General features: G+C 42.2%; 1 protein-coding gene across 7 annotated transcripts in view; it reads right to left on the reverse strand.

Moving 5' to 3' along the window:
* Positions 1-3,643: 3,643 nt before the first annotated feature.
* Positions 3,644-16,897, reverse strand: part of GXYLT1 (glucoside xylosyltransferase 1) — an 89,853-nt gene continuing 76,599 nt past the window's right edge. For all 7 annotated transcript variants that reach the window (XM_087873258.1, XM_034404284.3, XM_087873257.1 and 4 more), the window contains 2 exons: positions 10,066-10,238; positions 3,644-6,100 (listed from right to left, as the gene is read on the reverse strand). In XM_087873258.1, coding sequence (XP_087729384.1) covers positions 5,939-6,100; positions 10,066-10,238 — 335 coding nt within the window. In that variant the 3' untranslated portion in view covers positions 3,644-5,938. The remainder of the gene's footprint in view (positions 6,101-10,065; positions 10,239-16,897) is intronic.

A 16,897-nucleotide genomic window follows, 5' to 3' on the forward strand; every position in this document is an offset into this window, starting at 1 on the left:
TAAAAAACAATTAGTTTAAAAGCCATTCCAATCAGCAATCGGGTTTCAAATAGTCTATTCAAAATAAATTCGCCGCTTAACTTCCTTTAGTTAATCATACACTCACTCATCTCTTAAGGTGAACTTGTCAGTCAAAATAAAGCTCTCTCACCAGATCGGATAGCTGTCATTCCTCTTTCTTCCTCTGAAGCTGCCCCAGCCTTGGCAGCTGCGATGGCTGCTTCCCCACTGCCGGAAAAAGGGCTTTCCTGGATCAATCAGGGACTTTGCGATGTCCCTGAGATCAACAGGTGCCCTCCACTGCCACAGTCAAAACTAGACTGTGGGGTCCTAACTGGACCATCTGGCAGCGGGGCTATTGGTGGCGATTCTGGAGCCCCAAAATCGCCCGTCCGTCTTGCCGCAGGGTCAACTTCCAGTCCTGTCTGGTGGGCACATTTCAACGAGGGGGACCCTCCCTCCTGGCCCAACCAGGTCTCCGTAATACCAGCCAGGTCCGCACCCCCCTCCAAGATAAGATCACAAATGAGGGGGGCTTTGTTAACAACCGACCTGGCATTACACAACATCAGCCGCGGACCCAGGGCCTGAGGCTCTGTGCAACCCAGGACATGAGTCGCGCATTCTCAATAACTGCACCTCAGTACTGGTTTTATAATTTTGATAATGCAAAAACAAAAACAAAAACAAAAACCCACCCTAAAACAAACAAGCTCAATCCTTAAAAAAACCTCAGGCAATTTTAAGAAAAGCTATGAAGATGGATTGCATGAGAAGGGAAAGAAATGGTTACCTTTTTAAAAAACAATCATGACTCCTAGCTGGAAAACTTATCAGCAAATCAATATTTAGTTTTCATGCAACAGGGTTGGGCACAATTAAATATCTGAATGATACCATATCATTATGGTTCCTATGCTCACACAATCTACAGAGAGAAAGCCAGTACTGTACATAAAGATTTTAGTTCAAGGAAACTGTGTCTAGGACAAGTCTAATGTTATATCAGTGGATGCAAGGTTTTTTTTAATATGACATCATAGGCTCCCAAATTTACTGTGTTGGGGTACAATGGATATTATAAAAATTTTATTCTAAAGCAGCTAAATGGAATACAGAAGAAAAAATTGCCTACAAGTTTTGATATTTCAGATCTACTTTCAGTTATTCCAAGAGATAAATATTTGAATAAATCAAAGCTGCCTAAACAAATATTTTTAGCATTTTGGATATTAGGTGGCAAAAGTAAATACTATTTATGAATGAACAAATTACTCTATTTTTGCTAAGTAGAATAATGACACAGTAATTTTTCCAAGTGAAACTGCAGGATAAAAAAAAAAGCAGTTGAGACAAAGTATTTCTTGTGAAAGAGTCCAATGATGATTTGATACATAGTGTTAAGACATTAATGAACTAGCATTATAAAGTGAGTTAGTAAATTTATATGAAACTTCCAGAAAAGGTTGTAGTACTATTAATGTGCAATTGGAATGCAAAAACTGTAAGTACAGAGAAACTTGGGATGATTTCTTGTAGTAATATAGAACATAGGTTGAGTTTTGTGGTGAGAATGGATGGAGAAAATGTAATCTATCAGGACCTAGGATGTGTGCCTTCTCAGTTGTGGTGCTTGTCTTCTGGAACAACTCCTTCCCCGTACCCAATTTCTCCCCATCCTGAGGGTATTATATACATTTTTGAAAACCTGGCTTTGTGCCCACACCTGAGACTAGGATGGTTGCTAGGCATCATAATGCTTGAATAAGGCTAGGATGTAAATAGATTTCAATGAATTATAAGAAAGAACTTAGTGTACTATTAAGATTTAAATTCTAAGAATATTTCATAAACACTTATTTTGCACTGATTTACCCTCCTTTAATAACTAAACAAATCATCAAAGTTGTATTGAGAGTTATCTGTATCAAATTGAACCTCAGGTAAATATAAAAATCCAGCCATATTTTGCCACTTTATTATGACAGGCTGTTTTTTTTTCATCTAAGATACTTTAGGCTTTTAGTTCTCTATGGTACATAGCAAAATGAGTTCAGAACTACAGGAAATTTGAAAACACATTCATGACATAACAATTCACATTAGTTTAATGGTTCATTATAGAAATATAGAGAAAATATATGAAGATCTATTGAACTGCCTGGGTACCTGGATGAAGCTGTCTATCTGGATCCACGCCAGTCCAGCTTCAGGCCTGGGCACAGCAAGGAAACGGCATTGGTCGCGTTGGTGGATGATCTCTGGAGGGCTCGGGACAGGGGTTGCTCCTCTATCCTGGTCCTATTAGATCTCTCAGCGGCTTTTGATACCATCGACCATGGTATCATGCTGCGCCGGTTGGAGGGGCTGGGAGTGGGGGGCACCGTTCTACGGTAGTTCTCCTCCTATCTCTCCGACCGGACGCAGTCAGTGTTGGCAGAGGTCGACCCCGAGGCGCCTTGTGTGTGGGGTGCCGCAGGGATCGGTCCTCTCACCCCTTCTGTTCAACATTTATGTGAAGCCGCTGGGCGAGATCATCCGTGGCTTCGGGGTGGAATTCCATCAGTACGCTGACGATACTCAGCTGTACATCTCCACCCCAGGCCATCCCAACGATGCCCTTGAAGTGATGTCCCGGTGCTTGGAGGCCGTGCGGATCTGGATGGGGAGTAACAGGCTTCGACTCAACCCTTCCAAGACCGAGTGGCTGTGGCTTCCGGCGTCCCAATATAGCCAGCTGGCGCCATCGCTGGCTATTGGGAGCGAGTTATTGGCCCCCACAGAGAGGGCTCGCAACTTGGGTGTCCTCCTGGGTTCACGGCTGTCTTTAGAAGAGCATATGACGGCCGTGGCCAGGGGGGCTTTTCATCAGGTTCGCCTGATTCGCCAGTTGCGTCCCTTTCTGGATCGGGACTCCTTACGCACAGTCACTCAGGCACTCGTCATTTCCCACCTGGACTACTGCAATGCTCTCTACATGGGGCTCCCCTTGAGGTGCACCCGGAGGCCCCAGCTGGTGCAGAATGCGGCTGCGCGGGGGATTATGGGAGCGAGAGGGCGCTCCCATGTGACACCTCTCCTGCGTGAGCTGCATTGGCTCCCGGTGGACTTCCGGGTGCGCTTCAAGGTACTGGTTACCACCTTTAAAGCGCTCCATGGCATCGGACCTGGGTATTTGCGGGACCGCCTTCTGCCGCCAATAGCCTCCCACTGGCCAGTACGCTCCCACAGAGAGGGACTCCTCAGGGTGCCGTCAGCTAGGCAGTGTCGGCTGGCGACCCCCAGGGGGAGGGCCTTCTCTGTGACTGCACCTGCCCTTTGGAACGATTTGCCCCCGGAGATACGGAGGATATCAGATCTCCGGGCTTTTCGCTGTGCCCTAAAAACTTTTTTCTTCCATCAAGCAGGGCTGGCGTGAAACCTCCCCCCCCCCCCGTTTTTGAGATATTAGATTTTTTAATTGTTTAATGGGTTTTAGTCGTAAGGTTCTTAATGTTTGGCCAAAGGGTATAATTCTTTTAAATTTTTAAATTTTGTATTGGATGTTTTTTACTTGGCTGTGCACCGCCCTGAGTCCACTAGGAAAAGGGTGGTATACAAATTTAAATAAAATAAATAAATAAATAAATAAATAAAAACATGATCATCCCAAACATTTTATTCTGCCATGAAGTTCCATAGATGTATGTTGTTGCATATTAGTACTCAATGTTCTCCAGTATGACCTTGCTGACTGGAAGTGAGAAAAATTACAATTCAGAACTATTGTAGAATATCAGATTAATGAATTATCTATAGCAATATATAATGAAAATACTGAAAAGCTTAAATTTATTTCCGTTAAGTAATCTTGCGTAGAGTGAACATTCTATTGTTATGTGCAGTTTACAGCATATATGTGTAAATATGTGTAAAACTTGATTGTCAAATCTTTTAATGTATAAGACATGAAAACAAAGGCACATAAATTTTTCAGACTATAAGACTCTCTGGACTATAAGATACACTTAGCTTTTGGGGAGGAAAACAAGAAAAAAAAATCGGCCTCTGCCTGTGAGAAATTAGCCTCCTTGCAGCAAACAGCCTGGTCAGCTTCAACACAGCCTGATTTAGCATGAGCAGCTGATTGGCAGTTGGATCTGCCTCCTGGAATACCGCCTATCAGTTGTTCCAGGCTGCGGGGATCACCACCGCCCATCGCCAGCGTCGCTGCCCATCGCTGCTGCCGCCTATCGTCACCTCCATGCGCCCCATTTTTGGCCTCCATGCATCCCATTTTCTGCCTCCACACGCCCCATTTTTGGCCTCCATGCATCCCATTTTCAGCCCGTTTCAGGTAGCAGGGATAGGTGGTGGTGATCCCCGCCGCCTGGAATGAACCGACAATGGGGCATGTGGAGGCCAAAAATGGGATGCGGAGGCCGAAAATGGGGCACACAGAGGCGGTGATAGGCGGCAGCAACGATGGTGATAACCTATAGTATTCATCTGGCTAGCGTCCTTGTAGCAAGAAGCAAACAGCCTGGTCAACTTCAGCACATTATCGCAGCGTGATTCAGTCGGAGCAGCTGATTGGCGGTTGGATCAGCCTCCTGAAATACCGCCAATCAACTGTTCCAGGCTGCGGGGATCGCCATTGTCCACTGCTGCCTTCCCTCGTTGCGTTTTTGGTCTCAGTTCGTCACATTTTTGGCCTCTGCACGTTGCGTTTTCGGCCTCTGCACACCCCATTTGTGGCCTCCGAACGTCACGTTTTTGGCTGGTCCCAGGTGGTGGAATGGCGGCAGCGATCCCTGCTGCCTGGAAGCGTCTAAAAATGTGATGCACTGAGGCAAAAAACAGGGCGTGCAGAGGCTAAGAACTGAGGCCGGAAAGGCGACGTGCGAAGGTGGCAATTGGCGGTGATGGGCTATGGCGATCGCCACAGCCTGGAACGGGTTTAAAATGGAGCATGTGGAGGTCAAAAACAGCGAAAGGGTGGGGGCCAGGGGTTGGGCATGGCTTCGGCAACATTAGCTGTATATGACGCACAGACATTTCCACCCACTTTTAGTGGGGGGGGGGGAGTGCATCTTATACTCCGAAAAATACGGTATCTGATTCTTTTGAGGTTTCTTGAACTGAATTATAAAGAATAAACCTGAATACAAATATAGCTCTCCTAACTCACTGCAGTAACATGTACTAATTCAACTTCAAAGATCCCTGTAAGTTAAAAAAATATTCCGCAAAGAATAATTCAAGATAAGCCCATAAAGTATTATGGTAAAAAACATAATAACCAACCCCCATCCACTGTGATATCACTATGCAAATCCTAGCCTTTTTGAACTTGTAGCCCAATGTCAGATGCAAGTATGTAAGACAGAAGTTCCCAACCCCCGGACTGCAGGCTACTACCAGGCTGGAGCCTGCATGAAGCAGCACTTGTGCAAGTGGTGAGTCCTTTGGCTCACATGCAAAGCTCCACTCACATGAGTGGAGGGTACTTGAGCAGAGGGTGTTTGTGCTTGTGTGCGAAGCTCCATTCAAATGCCCAGTGAAGCACCCTCTGGTTGCGTGCGAAGATCCATTTGCACAAATGGAGGATACGTGCCCATGTCGCTTGCACCAATAGAGCTGTGGCCGCATGTGTGCGCCTGCTGGTCACAAGCCTTCTCCCATGCCGGGCCAGAGTACCAAGGTGGAAAGTTTGGGGACCACTGATGTAAGATACATGTGGTTTCACAAGCCATGTTTTATCATTATTTCCAACCCTCAACTTTTAGATGCCTAAGATGCTCACTATCTTCATTTTGTCCTCAATGGGAGATAATGCAAACTTCAAATAACAGTATATTAGAGCACACCATTTGTGTAGGAACAAACTTCAGGCATCAAATATTCTCCTACATTGATCTGTTCAATACGAAAGTCTGAAGAGCAGAACTTGCAATGATCACCTTTCCTTAGTTCTTCTGTTACTAAGGTCCCTTATACTTTCTTTGAGTTGTTTTATGAACACTTCGTATATTCTTCCACAGTAGGTATGCTGTGTCTTTTGTAATTCGTGTTCAAGAGGCAGAAGCAATGCATGTGGAAGGTCATCTTCAAACGAATACTAGAAAAGTATTAGAAACATAGTATTAGTTAGAAACATTGTATTGAAAAGTTAAGATTTACCAATGCCAGATTTTCTGATGTAGTTCTAAAACTGCTGTCATGCAATATACTGCATTTTATAAATATGGGTCATTCCATGTCAAGTGGTCTGATTTCAGAAAATCCCATCATGGATTTTGATGAAATTTGGTGTGAACACATGTCCCCAATGAACACTGGTAAAGTGTTACGTTTCCCGATGCAATACTTGAGGAGATATAGTCATTTGTTTGACCCCATACCACAGCCTTCTACACTATGACTCTAAGGTTTCGGCAACTTTGAGACATAATATCTCCGGCAATATTTTGTTGAGAGAAACAAAACTTGGCCATCTTGTACAACTTGTGCTCTATTAAACAAAATAATAAAAACATTCTCATGAGCGATCTCCATCTAGATAATTTGGAGCAAAGTTGGTCAAAAATGACTGCGGTGCGAAAAAAAGGATAAAGTTTGGCTTCTTATATCTCTGGAAGGAAAGGTATGAGAATTGTGAAAGTTTGTGCGTAATAACTTAGCAACACAAGGTTGTCAAATATAAAATTTCATTATCTTACTGCTTTCCAATAGTTCATAAATTGAGTTAAAGATGACAGTTTTTGTAAAAATGCCAAAAATAAGATATTTTCAGCCCGCTTTTACAAAAAAAAGACCTTCTGGAAACTCTGTTAAATCATTCTCATTAGAAAGAGCATTTTCAACCCCTCTAAAAAAGTAGGGCTGATGTTTCATTGCTAATGTATAAAGCCCTAAAAATAGGGACAAAGTTGAGGACGTTGCTATGGCAGCATCACATGCATTCTATTATTGTTTCGTCTTGTTTGTTTTATATAGACATCATTACTACTATTATATTGCGTTAGTCCATGGTGACATTATCACAACCAGTTCACGCACTTGACCCAGCAACCACATCACCATAGGGGGCATGCCTGATAGCCATGTAATACCAGCCACGGGTGGGTTTCTTGGTTCAGGATGACAAGCCTGTAGTTTGGTTTCTTCCTCAAGGTTCCAAAGCCTTGTATGGGTATCTGTTCGGTTCCCAAGCCAGCAACTGGCCAGCTTATCCTAGGTTCCCAAGCCTAAAGTGGGTATCTTATATAGTTCCCAACCCGAAGTCCGTACTGTTCATATGAACTGCCAAATTCCAATGATCGCTTATTTATTATTGAATTTACGTGCCACATTCTTTAGCGTTGGTTCTGGGAATTGATACTGTCGACCTGATGATGTAACTGAAGGCGTTGGAAGCATGCAAATAAGATGGGTCAAAATCCATAATGGTTGAGCTGGGAGCCCCAGACTACTTGACATGGAATGATCCATATGTATTTCTAAATAAAATAAAATCTAGGTCCAGTAAAAAACCTGCCCCTACCCCAATGATGCCCTTAATGTGATGTCCCGGTGCCTGGAGGCCGTGCGGATCTGGATGGGGAGAAACAAGCTCAGACTCAACCCTTCCAAGACCAAGTGGCTGTGGTTTTCGGCATCCCAATATAGTCAGCTAGCTCCATCACTGACTATTGGGGGCGAGATCTTGGCCCCCTCAGAGAGGGTTCGCAACTTGGGTGTTCTCTTGGATGCACGGCTGTCTTTAGAAGATCATATGACGGCTGTGGCCAGGGGAGTTTTTTATAAGGTTCGCCTGATTTGCCAGTAGTGTCCCTTTCTGGACCGGGACGCCTTGCGCACGGTCACTCACGCCCTTGTCACGTCCCATCTGGACTACTGTAATGCTCTCTACATGGGGCTCCCCTTGAAGAGCACCCGGAGGCTCCAACTGGTCCAGAATGCGGCCGCGTGGGTGATTATGGGGACGACACAGCACACCCATGTAACACCTCTCCTGCGTGAGCTGCACTGGCTCCCGCTGGTCTTCCGGGTGCGATTTAAGGTGTTGGTCACCACCTTTAAAGCGCTCCATGGCTTAGGACCTGGGTATGTACGAGATCGCCTTCTGCCACCGATAGCCTCCCACTGGCCAATACGCTCCCACAGAGAGGGACTCCTCAGGGTGCTGTCGGCCAAACAATGTCAACTGGCGACACCCAGGGGAAGAGCCTTCTCTGTGGGGGCACCTGTCCTTTGGAATGAACTGCTCCCGGAGATCCGTATGATCCCTGACTTACATACCTTTCGCCGTGCCCTTAAGACTCTTTTGTTCCAACAAGCCGGGCTGGCTTAGAAAATGAATTTTAATTGGGTATCTGTAGTTTTTAATACAAGGGCCAATTTTTTTATATATTTTAAATTGTTTTTAAATTTTATGGGTATATGCTTGTTTTAATATGGCTGTACACCGCCCTCAGTCCTTCAGGAGAAGGGCGGTATAAAAATTTAATAAATAAATTAAAAAAAAATAAAACAATGTTCTTAATCCTCAACAGGCAAGGAAGCAATATCATCTAATTATTCATAATGTCCAGTTATCGTCACTTTAAATAAAATAAAATAAATGTAAAAATCACAAATATTCACACAAAGATACATAAAAATCATATTAGCACTTAAAATAATGCATTAATTTTTGTGGAGCACATTGTTCTGATAAAGTGGCTTTAGTGCGAAATATATATAACTTCCCCCAGAATTTTCAAGTGATATATTAATAAACAATATATTGAGTAGAAACAGCATAAAAATAGCGATCTATAGAATCATTAAAGAAGGAGTACTTTAATTAAACTGAGCTATAAACATGTCTGCACAGTATTTAATGCAAACCTGAAGTAAAGGGCTATTGCTTTTCAGTTACAGGTTTGTTTAATATGTTATAAATGTTGTAATATATGCAAACACAACATTACAAATAAAATAATTTTATTATTTTGCTGGAATTAATCTACATCTTTCCTGTGCTTTATGCATAAACAAAAACTGATCTTAAATAAAGCCAACAGTTTTCTTTTCTTAATATTTTTTGGTAATACTCAAAGGAATTAAGAAATTGCATTTTCTTTTGGTATAATAAACTCTAAGGCCCCCAATAGTACTTTTTTTTTTCATTTTTAAAGCTATATGACAACATGCCACAAAGCACCATTAAAATATACTATTGATTTTTGAAGATTATATACAAGGTAGCATGAATATTAAAATAAGCAACACTGCTGCATTAAAAGCTTTAATTAAAAGCTTTAAAAGCTTTAATTAAAAGCATTAAAAGTGAGTATACTGAAAGACTGATAAATAGTTTATTAGAACTGGCAAACAAGCATGTATAATATTTAAAAAGTACAAAATTAAAATAAGAAAATTATACAACTATGACATTGAAATAAAACTTTTCAATAACAAAGCATCACATATAATTTTAGCAATAAAAAGGAAACAAGGAATTGTCAGATTCCTGTGTAGAAATTGTTATTTTGGTTCACCAGTGCAGATTTACTAATTACAAGCATTTATAGAAGCAATATATTGCATGGAATTTCTTAAGCATACTATTGTGCTCCTGAGTCAAAATAACCACCACCATCATCATCAAGACCATCATCATCAAGACCATAACCATCATCAAGACCATCATCATCAACACGATCATCATCAAGACCATAACCATCATCAAGACCATCATCATCAACACCATCATCAAGACCATCATCTGGTCTTGATGAATTGAAAATTAGAAAGCTTAATACTAGAAGTTTTCAGTGTCTCACTGAAATCAATACTGCAATTACGTAACTTCTGCCCTTCTGTATAGGTCAAAGCCTTACTTCCTTTCAAAGTCTATTTTATTCTTGAATATTTCAGAACAGATTCTGGAATGTCCACTTTCAATGTATTTATTTATTTTTAAAAACAAGTACAATTTATTGTTTAACTGGTGGTAATAGATTTATTGGAAGGGTTGAGATAGAGTTCTAAAAATTATTTTTAATTTTAAAAGTTCAAATTAAAATGTTTACTTACATTTTTAATTGCATAATAAACAGCGCGAAACGTTGGCTGCTTATCATCATGGTAAACTCCTCTATTTCCATGAAGAATGAATATTCCTTCCTTTTCTGCCTCCTGGCAATTACTCCCATAAATACAATGGTCGGGCCGATAGTTCCATTGGCAAGGAAAAACAAAAAGGCTTTCTATAGAGAAAAATAAAAAATCATCCATTATAATTTTTCTAGGCAAACTGTTCATTGAAGGACTTAGGCTATCAAGTCCAAGCCCTTATTCAATGGAAAAATCAAAATTAAAGCATGTCCAAAGTTTGCTACCCAGACTTTGCCTGAATACTGTACATGCAACAAAGTGAAACTTATACTCTCATGATAACTGGTTCAACCCGTGGTAGGATTCTACCGGTTTGGACCGGTTCAGGCGAACTTTCAGCCGTGAGCCAACTGGTTCTCTCTTTCTTTGAAATGGGCCCGCCCACCTGCCCCTGAGTTACACTCACCTATATTTCTGCTTCTGAAGCCCAGCTGATCGGGGCGGCAGAGTGGATTGCTGCTCCTCAGCTGTTTTCCTTGCTCTCAGCAACATGGAAGTTCAATTTTCTGCAAACTGCGCATGCAGTTTGGTGCACGCATGTTCAGTGAACCGGTTGTTAAATCGATAGGATCCCACCACTGGGTTCAACTGTTGAAATGCGTTACCATTAAAAAATTTTTTCCTGACTTCCGGTTGATGTTGTGGCGATACAGAGGAGCTGGTCTCCGCATTCCCTGTGCTGAATTCTTCATGTTTGTGGGCTCCAGAGGGAGCCTAAACTGCCCTGTAGGGGCAGTGAAGCAAATAGGGGCACCCTGTGAGGTCGGGGAGAATGGCAGCTCTCCTGTCCTTTTCAGCTACGGCAAGAAGAGCAGCCTAAAGATGGCTGCTACAAAGCTGGGATAACCAAAGAATAACAGCCGAGACTGGTGCTGGAGAGGTGAGCCATGATGGAACTGGTGTGGGGGGAGGATTTTTCTTTTGCTTTAAATTGAACCCCAATAAATAATTCAGAACCATTTGCCCAGAACTGTGTTAAAGTGGTGCCTAAGCATTTTGGGATGCCCTGAAGAAATACCTAACTGGAAATGAAAGGCGCTGGCTGCGCAAGCCCACATCGTTTATTTAATTCAGTGGCAGATTGGGTGTGCGCTTGTGCAGCCGGCGCGTGGACCAGAGCGGCTCATTCAAGGAGAGTGAGTGACTCCAGTACCTTTCGGGCGCTTGCCTTCCCTGACAGCCAGCCACAGGAGAAAGGTGAGCAGTAAGAATCCGGGAATGGTGCATTCCCCGACTCCAGGGAATGGGGCAGGTGGGCAGAGCCATGTGGCGAAGGGCGAGCAGGCAGCAGCTATGCGGCGAGGCCGGAGTTGAGGAATGGTGCATTCTCCGACTCCTACTGCTCACCTTTCTCCGGCGGCTGGCTGTCAGGGAAGGCAAGTGCCCGAAAGGTACCCAAGTCGCTCATTCTCCTTCTTGAATGAGCCGCTCTGGTCCATGCCGGCTGCGCAAGCGCACATCCAACCTGCCGCTGAATTAAATGAATTGTGCGCTTGCGCAGCCAGCGCGTGGACCAGAGCGGCTCATTCAAGGAAAGTGAGCGACTCCGGTACCTTTCGGGCGCTTGCCTTCCCTGACAGCCAGCTGCAGGAGAAAGGTGAGCAGTAGGAGTCCGGGGAATGGGGCGGGTGGGCGAAGCCGTAGGAGAAAGAAATTTAAAAAGTTTTCCTACCGGGTTCTGTGGGCGTGGCTTGGTGGAAGGGGGTCTTGTGACTGAGTGGGCGTGGCTGTGAGTGACATCGAATTGGCCATGCCCACTCAGTCACAGGACACCCCCCCCACCAAGCCATGCCCACAGAACCGGTAGGGAAAAAATTTAGATTTCACCCCTGGGTGGGAGGAACCCTTAGATTGGACATCCAAGAAATAGATATAGATGGAGACTTAAGAGAGGAATGTGGGAGGCAAGTCAAAAAAAAAAAAAAAGCATAGCAATTGAAGTAATGAAGCGGGCAAGAGACAATGGATAAATGATTTTCTTTTTTATTGTTATTCTAATTTGCTTTTCCTTTTTCCTCTCTTTCTTTTAAAGCATAGCAATTAAAGTATGAAGCGGGCAAGAGATGATGGATGGATGATTCCTTTTTTGTTGCTGCTCTGAGTTGCTTTTCCGTCTCTCTCCCTCTCTTCTTTCCCCCCCTTCTTTTTTTAGGCAGATGACATGATTAGAAGTTAGACAGGAAAGGGTCTATAAAGGGTGACATGATTAAAAGCTAGAATAAATGATAGAAATAAAGGGAATATTAATGTATACATTTTTATTTGATAAAATGAAAGCAATAATGAGAAATAGGTGGAATAAATGAATAGTGATAGACTGTAACCTAATATAGATGTGTATTGTTATTAGAAATACATAAATTGATTGAATGTAATAATGTTTAATCTGATCAGTTTCATTTATATTGGAATGTATGGTGCTCAAGTGCCACAGTATTCCCACATTGATTTGACATTTTTATAAAAAACAAAAAACTTTAAAAAAAATTCCTAGCATTTTAACTGAAATTTCTTCCTCCAATTTAGAACAGAATAACAGAGTTGGATGGGACCTTGGAGGTCTTCTAGTCCAACTCCCTGCTTAGGCAGGAAGCCCTATGCCATTTCAGACAAATGGTTATCCAATCTCTTCTTAAAAACTTCCAGGGTTGGAGCATTTACAACTTCTGGAGGCAAGTTGTTCCACTGATTAATTGTTCTAACTGTTAGGAAATTTCTACTTAGTTTTAGGTTGCGTCTCTCCTTGATTAGTTTCCACTCATTGCTTCTTGTCCTGCCCTCAGGTGCTTTGGAAAATAGCTTGAGTCCCTCTTCTTTGTGGCAGTCCCTGAGATATTGGAACACAGCTATCATGTCACTCCTAGTTCTTCTTTTCATCAAATTAGACATACCCAATTGTAGCAACTGTTCTTTGTATATTTTAGCCTCCAGTCCCCTAATCATCTTTGTTGCTCTTCTCTATACTCTTTCTAGTCTCAACATCTTTTTTTCCATCATGGCAACCAAAACAGGATGCAGTATTCCAAGTGTGGCCTTATCAAGGCATATTAAGTAGTATTAACACTCCTCGTGATCTTGATTCTATTCCTCTGTTTAGGCAGCCTGGAACTATGTTGGCTTTTTTTGGCAGCTGCAGCACACTGCTGGCTCATATTTAAACTATTGCCCACTAGGACTCCAAGATCCCTCTCACAGTTACTACTATTGAGTGAGGTATATTGTATCTGTGCATTTTGTTTTTCTTATCTAAATACAGAATCTTACTTTTTTCACAATTGAATTTTATTTTGTTAGATAGCGCCCAATATGCAAGCCTGTCAAAATCCTTCTGTATCTTAAGTCTATCTTCTGAAGTGTTGGCTATTCCTGCTAGCTTGGTGTCGTCTGCAAATTTGATGAGTCTATTCCCTCATCCAAATAATTGATGAAGATGTTGAAGAGTACTGGGACTAAAACAGAGCCTTCGAGTACCCCACTCCATACTTCCCTCCATGTAGATGCAGTTCCATTGAGGACTACATGTTGAATGTGATTGGTCAGCCAGTTACGAATCCATCTGGTGCTGATGCTCTCTAATCCACATTTTTCTATCTTATCAAGAAGTAGGTTATGGTCTGCTTTATCAAATGCCTTACTGAAGTCCAAGTATATCCACAGCATTCCTCTGGTCCACTAATTTTGCCACTTTGTCAAAGAATGCAATATGATTTGTCTGGAATGATCTGTTTTTGACAAACCCATGTTGGCTTTTGATTATTAATTTGTTTACTTCTATGTGTTCGCTGATTCGTTGCTTGGTTATCTTTTCCAGAAACTTCCCTGGTATTGAGGTCAGGCTCAGGTCTGTAGTTTCCTGGATCTATTTTTTTTCCCTTTTTTGAAGGTGGGAACTACATCAGCTCTTTTCCAGTCCCTTGGCAGTTCCCCTGTGCTCCAGGATCTTTGAAAGATATAGTTCAGTGGTTCTGAGATGATGTCTGTCAGTTCCTTCAGAACCTTGGGGTGTAAACTATTTGGTTCTGGTGATTTGAACTCGTCTAGGGTGGACAAGTGCTCACTTACCATTTTCTTCCTTATTTTAAGTTGTGTTACTAATCTGTTTTTTTTGGTGCTGTTTTTGATAGGTTGGACTGTTTTCCCCCCCTTTGTGTAAAGACAGATGCAAAAATCGAATTAAGTAGTTCTGCTTTCTCCCTGTTGCTTGTCACCTTCTTGCCACTTTCTCCCACTAGTGGGCCAATTGTTTCCTTGACTTTTTTCTTGTTTTTAATATGTTGGAAGCAGCAAGCCTTTGTTCATTATGAGCTTTAGCTTTCCTCACTTCATCTTTGCAGGCTCAGGCTATTTGACGATATTCTGCCTTTGTTATGTACCCCTCTTTCCACTTTCTATAGTTGTCCTTTTTGTCTTTCAATTTATCAGAGAGTTCTTTATGCAGTCATATTGGTTTCTTTTGAGAGCTGTTATTTTTCTTCTTCATTGGTATTGTGCTAGATTGTGCTTTTATAATCTCACTTTTCAAAATTTCCCAAGCTTCTTGAGTTGTTTTCCTCCTCAGGATTCTCATCCATGGAATCCTTCCCAAGATCTAAGTTTATTGAAATTAGGTGTCAGGTTTCGATGTCATCTCAAATAAATTGCACTCCCAAACAATTAATCTTTGCTGAAATATTCCATTTATTGAGTACTCTTGGACTCTTAAAGTTCAAGGCTCTAGTTTTACTTTGTTCTATTGCCTGTGCTTGCATAATGTTGGATTCCAGTATTGCACGATCACTCCCCCCCAAGATTCCTGTAGCTTCAACACCTTTTATCATTTGATCTCCGTTAGTGAGAATTAACTCCAATATGGCTGGCCCCCTTGTTCCCTTCTCTACTTTTTGGGAAACAAAGTTGTCTGCTAGGTTTGTCAGGAACCTGTTTGATCTTCCACTTGGTGCAGTTTGTCTCCCAGTTGATGTCAAGGTAGGTAAAATCTCCCATTACTATTGTGATGTGCTTCCTACATATCTTAGTTAACTGACTCTGCTTTGTTGGGTGGTCTATAATATATATCTATGGCAATGTAATTTTTCTACCTTTTATACTGACCCAAATGCATTCAAGGCAGTTTTCATCATTGTTGTGCCCTATATCTGTAGAGATGTAATTATTTCTTATGTATAGTGCAACTCCACCTGTTATTTTATTTGGTCTATTTCTTTTAAATAATTTAAATTTAAAAGCTGTATGTTCCATTTGTGGGTTTCATCCCACCAAGTTTCCATAATGGCAACAGTATCATATCTACTCTCATTTACTTGAATTTCTAATTCGCCCTGTTTATTCCTCATACTCTGTGTATTGGTGTATAGACATCTGTGTCTTTTTTGATTGACCCTGTGTTTACTTTCCACATAACCTGCATTGTGCCTGATTTCCCCTACTTGTTTGATTAGTGCACAGTATGGCACTCACTATTAAATGCTTGATGGCAAGGTTGATATTCTTACCCATACATTTAATACCATTATTCTGTGTCTGGCACTATAGGAGGTTAAAGAAAACACAATGGCTTTCCTCTGTATGATTTGAAGAGAGCTTTATTTCTTTATGTCAGTCATTTTCTGTTAAAGCAAAACACACCTGCTTGCTTGAGGTTTTTATAGGACTCGTCTAATCCCCTAACCCGGGTGTCGGCAACCTGTGGCTCTAGAGCCGCATGCGGGTCTTTCACCCCTCTGCTGCGGCTCCCTGTGGTGGCAGAGGGATGAAAGAGCTGTCGCCCTGTTGCCTTAGTGCGGGAGCGAAGTGCCCCTGCACTTGCCTTTGTGCGGCAACAGGATTCCGCCTTTGTCATGGTACATTTGCTGTTGCTGCCAGCAAAGAGGGCTGGGAGAGAACGGCAGGGACGGATCTTGTGGGGTGGGGGCCATCCCCCAAGCCTGGCCTTCCTTCTCCCTCATCAGCAGGGCCAAGAGAAAGAAGGGGGCGGCGTGGGGAAGCATTCCTATCCCTGGCCGAGCACAAAAGCCCAGTGGTACCTCAGTCCTTGTCAGTAATTCATTCTGGAAGATGCGCCAAATACTAAAACCAATACTCCCCCAAAAATAAGGTGCGTCTTATACTCCGGAACGACTTATACTCTGAAAAATACGGTATGTGTTTTTACACCAAGAATTCCAATTGCTGTTATTTTTGCAATTGCACATTATTTATCTTGGTATGGTAAATCCATGTTCATATACCCCACAAAAGCCAAATACTGTTAACTATCTTCTCAAAATTACACCTAGTGCTACAAAAATTAAAGCTTTTTTTCTGCATGAATCTTATCTAGCTAAACAAAAAATAATCCATGCAATCATAAACTAACATCAGAAAGCAATTATCTGAGTTACAAAAATGTTTAAGCGAGTTTCATTAAGTCTTGTCTTGTACTTTGCTTGCTGCCTCTGTGACCTGTTTCACACATCTCTCTATTGATTTGGCATGACAGGGCCACTTTGGTACTTGCATTGGTTCGTCAATGAACTTCTTGATTTCCGCTGTAGTTAGATTGTACGTGAAAGGTGGCTCATATACACCTTCAGACCAATCAGTCACCTCCAGCAGAGTGGATGTTCTGGCATTGATTTGAGGCGTTTTTCTGGCACGTACAGAAAAATCTCCCAGGGTGTCATCTGCAACCCTCAAGCCAGGGGTGAAATTCAGCAGGTTCTGGAGAACTGGTAGCAGAAATTTTGAGCAGTTCAGAGAACCAGTAGCAGAA

This window comes from Pantherophis guttatus, chromosome 7 (assembly GCF_059756535.1).
Source record: "Pantherophis guttatus breed Tessera chromosome 7, ASM5975653v1, whole genome shotgun sequence".
NCBI classification, from domain to species: domain Eukaryota; kingdom Metazoa; phylum Chordata; class Lepidosauria; order Squamata; family Colubridae; genus Pantherophis; species Pantherophis guttatus.